The sequence below is a fragment of the Pteropus vampyrus genome, unplaced genomic scaffold (genome assembly GCF_000151845.1).
Source record: "Pteropus vampyrus isolate Shadow unplaced genomic scaffold, Pvam_2.0 Scaffold174, whole genome shotgun sequence".
NCBI classification, from domain to species: domain Eukaryota; kingdom Metazoa; phylum Chordata; class Mammalia; order Chiroptera; family Pteropodidae; genus Pteropus; species Pteropus vampyrus.
Window position 1 is genome coordinate 719,921 of NW_011888955.1, and position 7,488 is coordinate 727,408.

The 7,488-nt window shown below is 48.2% G+C and overlaps 1 protein-coding gene across 1 annotated transcript in view; it reads right to left on the reverse strand.

Moving 5' to 3' along the window:
• The window catches only part of SEC24D (SEC24 homolog D, COPII coat complex component), an 89,726-nt gene that overhangs the window by 18,512 nt on the left and 63,726 nt on the right, over window positions 1-7,488 (reverse strand). Inside the window, exons 12-14 of the mRNA XM_023536962.1 lie at window positions 5,222-5,413; window positions 4,541-4,634; window positions 494-610 (exon numbers count right to left, since the gene is read on the reverse strand). Of these exons, the coding sequence (XP_023392730.1) occupies window positions 494-610; window positions 4,541-4,634; window positions 5,222-5,413 (403 nt within the window). The remainder of the gene's footprint in view (window positions 1-493; window positions 611-4,540; window positions 4,635-5,221; window positions 5,414-7,488) is intronic.

The window sequence follows — 7,488 nt, forward strand, 5'->3', positions numbered from 1 at the left end:
GTCGCCCGCACCGGACTTCACGGGCGCCCCCCGCAGCTCCCACGAGGCTGCTGCTGTCCTCCCTCCACCCAGCCGGAGAAGCGACGTGTCTGCGGTCACGGGGCCTGGAGCTGGCTCCTAGGCCATGGCCTCGTCCCCCACTGACTTGTCCCCCACGGGGGCCCCCGGCCCGTCAAAGGGTCTGAGTGAAGCACATTCTGAGCCCCTGGAGCTGTCCACAGCCTCCCTCCCCCTTCGTCCTCTTTCTCGTTTCCCCGTGTCCTCCGTTTCCGTGACAGTCACTGAACACAGGTTACTCATGAAAAAAGTCTGCGAGCTTGTTTGCACGTAGGTGTATTTTGGACGTCAGTCTTTCTAGAAATATGAAAGTTCTTAAATGATTTGCGGTTGGAAGTGTTCCTGTGATGTTCGCCAGCTCCCCCCCTCACGGAGCAGGGCTCCCCCGCACCCCAAGAGCTGCCAGGCAGCTGCTGCGCAGGGGCCGTGCACTCGCCTTCTCTTTGTCCGTGTTCACCAGCTTCCTGTCGTCCCTGGGCTTCAGCTTCCCCGGGGCCTCGGCGGTGGGCAGCGAGGCGTGGAAGACGAACAGCTTCCCGGGGCAGTCCGCCGCCTGCAACGCACAGAACGCGTCTTGGGTGCGCAAGGGTTAAGAGAACCCGAAAGTAAATTAAAATAGAAGGACCTCCTGGCCACCACGCCCCCACGGTGGCCTCCTCTGCCCTGGGGCAGGCTCTGTTCTATCATTTTACAGACAGGGAAACAGGCTTTGAGAGGGTGAGTGACTCGCCCAAAGTCGCACAAGCCGTACATGAAAGAGACGATATGTTAAGTGTAGATCTGTATACCATGATGCTTTAGAAAACGGTTTAAAGCGCATGTTACAGAGGTCACCACGGTGCAGTTCCTCAGGACCAGGGGACCCGCGATGCAAAAGCCAGTCCTAGGACTCCCAGGGGCAGAGTGCCCCAGATATGCTTTGAAGCCTTCACCGAACATGGGTGAAACGGAGTGCTGTTTCAGGGAAGGGTACAGGCATGTCAAGGTGGTGTGTGGACAGGAGGCACAGGAACTCGATATCGGGCAAGATACCAAAAGAAACATGTAATCAAGATTACGTGTCTGCAGTCCCTGAGAGGCAATAAAAGGATGATGATGTAGGCACCACGAAAGCAAAGTCGGCAGTAAGAATATTTAAGGTCTCCCTTAAGGAGCAAGAGATCACATACTGAGCAAAATAGACTGACATTAACAGATCCGATACATTTCCCCTTCCGATCTCACCATTCTCTAATGCCGAGGACTTCCTGCTACAGCACGAAGCCCACATCCCTTTACGGGGGGTGGGGCAGGAAGGGTGGGAACTGTCAGGCAGGCGTGGGCCGCTACCCACACATGCACAGCCTTATGAAGACAGTCCTGAGGTCTGCATTTTGAAGGTAGGAAAACTGAGCCTCATCCGATGTGCCCCAGGGCACACAGCCAGTAGAGAACAGCTACTAGGCCCTCTGGAGTTCAGTCTGAATCTGTCCAGTCTGGTCTCCAACATTCCCTCGCCCTGCCACCCCCCACACCGCACCCTCCGCATGGGAAGAGTCTCACTTTCCTGGAGCACAGTGCACACCTGACACGTCCATCCATTCCCAAAGTCAGGAATGCAGCTCTCTGTTTTCTCGGCCCGAGCTTAGTGGCACACACTCGTGCGCCTGGGTCAGCTGTAAGATGTCGTGTAAATTATTTGCTACGAATAAGGTACTTGGATTCGTGAAGAACAAGTGGAGAGAATTCGAGGTGAGCCTGTCCTAATGAGTCGCGCTGAGTGACGCTCTGCTATGCTTTGTGGAGTGGGTCCCAGAGGAGGGGTCGTAGCTGACACACGGGGAGGAGTACATGAGCTGTGCCCCGTCTCATCTTTGCGGTGGCGGCAGTGACTGTGCTTCTGCATGACAGATGCGCAGCACTGATAAGCAGCACAGGCAGTGAGCACGTGCGTGCACACACGGAGCGGGAGGAAGACTGTCCAACAGACACGTGAGTTCTGATGACAAAATCCAAGTAAAGTTTACAGTAAGATTGATGGCATTAAAAATTCTGAAATTCTATGACTAACTTTTTTCATTTCTATCACTTTTATTATTATAAAAGCACTTTTTGTTTGTTTTAATTCAAGTAGCAGAAAAGGAATAAAACTTTTTTTTTTAAAGTCCAATTTCTCCCCAGCTTTTCTCGCCTGGTCCACCCAATTCCACCCAGGAACTTATGGCCCAAAATGCCCCTGCCCACCTGGATGTTCTCTGTCATGAATGTGCTGTGATTTCACACAAGAGTAGTTAGGTGCATGGTCAGAACCCCAGCCACCTTATGAGCCAAGTGACACGGCACATTAATTTCTGCAGCCTCGGTTACCTCATATATGACATGAGAAAAATGGGAATTACATAAAATATTGTTGAGAGAATTCAATGACCCAGCATGAGATGTTATTCCTAATTAAATGTACATGACTGCTTCGTTAATATTACCTATGGATTCGGCCATGCCACCCAGAACACGCCCGATCCCGGCTAAGCAGGGTCGGGCCTGGTTAGTACTTGGATGGGAGACCACCTAGGAAGACCAGATGCTGTAGGTGTTTAAAAAAAATTACCTGTGGAGTAAAACTCTGAAGAAAAAATATCAGGGTCCATTAAAAAAATTAAGTTCAATATTTGAAAAAAAATAGCCACATTTATTTTTTTTTTCTTTGTATAACAGCCATTCGTTTTGGATTTATAATTTTATTAACCACATACTTACAAAATATTTCATAAGTAGCAATAAAAGAAAAATCTCCTATGGCATCACATGCTCTATATTCCTACAAAATTTGTTATGTTTTTACCAAATTCTGATTGTGCCCTCGAGGGTGTCACACAGAATTAGATGAATGACACAGGTCATTCTTATTATGAGAGAGCAGGCTGAAAAAGGCTGGCCGGGAGAACCCCTGTTCAAAACTCAGGTCCCACGTCCTTTCATCTGAGAGACGTGTCGTCATTACCCTGGGGACCGGTCACCGCTAAGTCCCCACGGTCACTGCTAAGTCCCCACTCCACTCGCAGACAAGCCTGTCTGGACTAACGGCCCATTAGCTAGTCAAGACGTCTCAGCGGCATGTGATCGACTGTCCGCACACTGCGGGCCCCACGAGAAGGAAGGAAGGGTCGTGACTGTCGCACGGCGCGCTTCCGCCCGTAACTGCCCCGTAGGCCCGAGCCAGGGACACCGCACGCACCATCTCGACATCAAACGTAGCTGGAAAGACGATCTGAAGATAAATTCCCCCAACTGGTGATATACTTGACGCATAACCACTGATGGCCATTTCCCTCCAGCTTTTTGCCAAATTCTATTTATCTAGCTTTACGGTGGAAGGAAGAGCTAACTCAGAACACTGTTCTTTGGCTGAGTTAAAAGACAATGCCAGAAATTCACATACAGTTGAGTTATGACTGTCAGATTTTGAAAGTGTGTGGAAAAAAAGATACTAAGTATAAGATGCTGTGGACCGAAGCACACACAACAGAAGGCAGGGCGACGCCTTTGCTTGGGCAGGTCAGGGACTTTGAGGACGTGTGCCCGAGGGCTTCCCAAACAGTCCCCTTTACCCCGTGACAATGAGCACGTTTTATGTTTTTGCCTATTCTCTCTGCCTAGGGAAGGTTATTACAGCTGTAACAACTATAGCTTTTACTTGGCATCTGAAAGAACAGACGGCTGTCACGCAAACGGGGAGGCAGGCTCTAACGTGTCTTCACCTGGACACACAGGAAGACACATCACCCTCAGATGGTCTTCCAGCTCCCGCCCGCTGTCCACACAGGACGAGGCGCTCATCTCTGGCCTCCTCTGCTAATGCCTCGGCCGAGGGGCTCGCTGGCCGTGGGCCTGGGCTTTCCAAAGCGATTCTCTGCCCCTACCCCGCCCCACTGCCTTTTTGGGGGACCACAAGTCATGAACATCGTGTCTCGTAGAACTGCCACATGTCCCCTGCCACACTGAGGAACTCAGAAGCAGGCACAGTGGACCTCACGACCTCACACTGCCTCACCAAACACGGGCATGTACTCGATCCTGGCATTCTGTGAGGCCCTGTGCAGTCCTCCCGTCTGCCGGTGACAGTCATGGGCCTTGCCCTTGCATGTTTAAAAACCCCAAGGAAAAAGAGGGTGAAGTGGGGATTTTTCTCTTCACATCTGGTAGTTCAGATACTGCTGAAATACTTGTAAATAGGTCATATAAGGTCCCTACAGAGCCACAGGGAGAAGCTAGACCAGAAACGCTGCCGGAATCGGCCGCTCAGACACTGGCGCGCTGGGACGTGACCACTGGGAGCCAGCCGGGTTTGGCCCGTTTTCTCCCGAGATTTGTGGGCACGTGGGAAGCAGCCTCTAGCAACCTGCACGTGTTAATGAAGGCAGTGGCTCCTTCACAGGTGACACCTGCCTTGTGTGTGTGTCTGTCTGCTGATCTCACCTCCTAGCATTAAGGGGTTTCTGCTCACCTTCAGGGCCTCCATGCCGGCCCGGACGACAGGGGCAAAGACGGTCTCGTTCTCAGCGGAGTCCGCGAACATCTCGGGAATCTGGTCCAGCAAACTGTAAGGAATGCATGAGCAAAGGTGTTAAATGTTTAGCAGATCTGCAATAAACTTCAAGAAATAAATCAGTCACCTGTCCAGCCCTCTCACTCACACATCTGGCATTCATTTCGTCCTGAACACCTTGAACACCTGAGGGTGGATCTCAGGTCATTCCTCAAGGAATTATATCCTGGCATGGTTTGGCACCGACACTTAGGATTTGGTTGGAACATTTACAAAATCACACTCTTTGTAGCTATTTGTTCAATTCACTGCATTTCTGACCTCGGAGACTATAAATTTTTGAACAGTCCTTTAGTTACTGTCATCATCACTGAATGCACTCAGCCACAGGCAGGAAATAGCTTCCTTTCATTACCTTTCCAGCAAAGAGAAGGGACTGATCGGGTTGAACATGGGCAGTAAATAAATCTCCTTTTTAAAGACAGTGGTCTACATTAAAAAGACAGAGCTAACACAAATGATAATTTTACAATCCCTGTGCTAAATCCCCTCGCTAACGGCAAAACAAAATGATGTCTGATTGAATCAAAAAAACAGACACCTGATTTGTACCTAAATTATGAAACACGTGATATTTACTTGTGAATCACAGACTGGGATTCTTGATAGTTGACAAGGAAACCATCCAGCAAAGGGACGAAGACCTCGCTCACGTCGGTCACCACCATCATCTGAGGCTGGGCCAAATTACTCTTGACGTTGAAGAAATGGAGGGCCTTGTTGTATGTGACGAAGCCGACGCGGATGGCAGAAGTCTCTTCCTGCTCTTCCCTAGGAGGAGAGATAAAGGAGTTTGAGGATCCTCCATAAATTTACAGGAGAGAGGTTTCTGTCAGAAATTCAGTAAGAATACTTCTATAAAACGTGTGGAAGACGTGTTTAAAGTTTTAGACTCCTCTGAATTACTATTTATCAGATGTACACAATACTGAGCCACAGTGGTAGGCGATGCGGGATGTTACAAAAATAAGTTAAGGAAAAAATTCTCAAAATTCCAGGTAAAAAAGTTAAATAGATATATGAAAACATTTGCTCGTATTTCTTTATTCTCAATCCATAGCGTTTTCTCATAAACAAGCTAGGCTTATTACATTCTTTATAAACGCAGACCTAGAAACCACCGGAAGGTTCGGAAGAGCAAAGGGACTACCAGAAGCAAAAGGACGGCTACTCATCACAAAGAGGGCAGCTCTTCTCATCCAGAAAGGCCTGGCTCCTCCTGCGTGGTTCTTCTCGTACACATTCTAGAGAATCCCCATAGAAAACAGGCTGATTTTGAGAGCTACAGATCATCTACATACATACCATAAATATATAAATAAATCACATAACCGAATTGACGATATAATAAGTAACCACTGCGATGGTCTCAGCAAGACAATTAAAGCAATAAAAGCTCCAAAACTGCACCAAAAAGTAAACACTCTTTTGAGGAATTCCACGACAAGCGCCTGAATCTTCTTGAAAGGAGTGTAAGGGCATGAGCGTCCTCGTTCAGCTCTATCCTGGGTATCTTCGGAGTGGTTATGTGTTACTGAAGTGTCTGACTCTCTCTATGTTCCCCAAAATAACACACCTGGACACTCATTACGGATTCTCTTGGTAGCTCTGGTGGCGGCTACGACATAGTGTTCAGTGGTTACGTGAAAGCCACAGAGGCCCCAGTGTCCTTGACCTTTCAGCCGAGTACAGGCTGACAGTGTCGACTCTAAACTTTTATTCCTTCTCTACTTCCTTTGCTAACTGAGGGTATTGGTTTTTCACTGTGGCCTTGACAAATGGGTGGGCATTTAAATAAAGCCTCACGACCCCTTTCAAAAGCACTTCGTAAATGTTTATATTCCGGACTCTTGCAAAACTTTCACAAACGAGAATCCTTATCCTTTGGAACCACACATACAAAGACTTACACACACCCCTCAATACCCTAACCGCCGTGACTCACACAGCTGACCACCACGCTGGGCTGTGTCCACGTCCCTTCCTCTCCCGGTTTATTAGACTTTTACTCTTCGACATCAAACACAGACCCATCCTCCTCTGAAACATCCTCTGATGCCACCATCCAGAAGGTTCCTCCTCTGTGAACCCCACAAATCATTCTCACTGGGCTCTTTCAGCTGGCGCGTCATGAATCTTGGGCTCTGAACCAATAAAGGAATGACCCACAGGGTCTGGGCAATGTGGGGAGCCAGGGGTTCTGCTGAGGATGATTATTGTGACGGCGACACACTGTATTTGGATGGCAAGTGAGAGCCCGCATGGATAAACTATATGTACCTCCTCCTGAGTCCAGATTAGTGATGTCGCCTTGACAGTTTAAAATCAGCCCGGCTGGAAGTGTTTACACCACAGGAATGAGCAAACAAACCATCCAAGCCCTTGTTTATTTGGGACCCAGCTGACCAGCACACCACAGGATGAGGCCCATTTCCCAGCAAACCTGTTATTACGTAAGGTGAAAAACATCCAGTGGATCGTGAAGGGCATTTATTCTCTTTTAATAGTTAATCTGGAGTTCGCCAAGGCAAAAAGCAGAAAAGAAAACGACAGACAAGAATCTGAATTGCTCTTCCCACTGGATTTGGAACTTTGCAAGGGATGGGAAAGGAGCATCCTGAGAATCCCCTAAATTAGCGGCGTTTAAAAACATCTAATCAGAACTTCCCACGTTACTGCAAAGTATTAGTACGCATTTCCGCAGGAACATACATGCATATTTTTTAATTTAAGAAACAGAGATCTTTAAGATCTCCTTTTTGGCAGTGTAACTACCTTGTTAAATCATATCCAGAAGAAACCAAAACCTCAGCCTCTCCTTCATATTAATTCCATATCAATTTTAT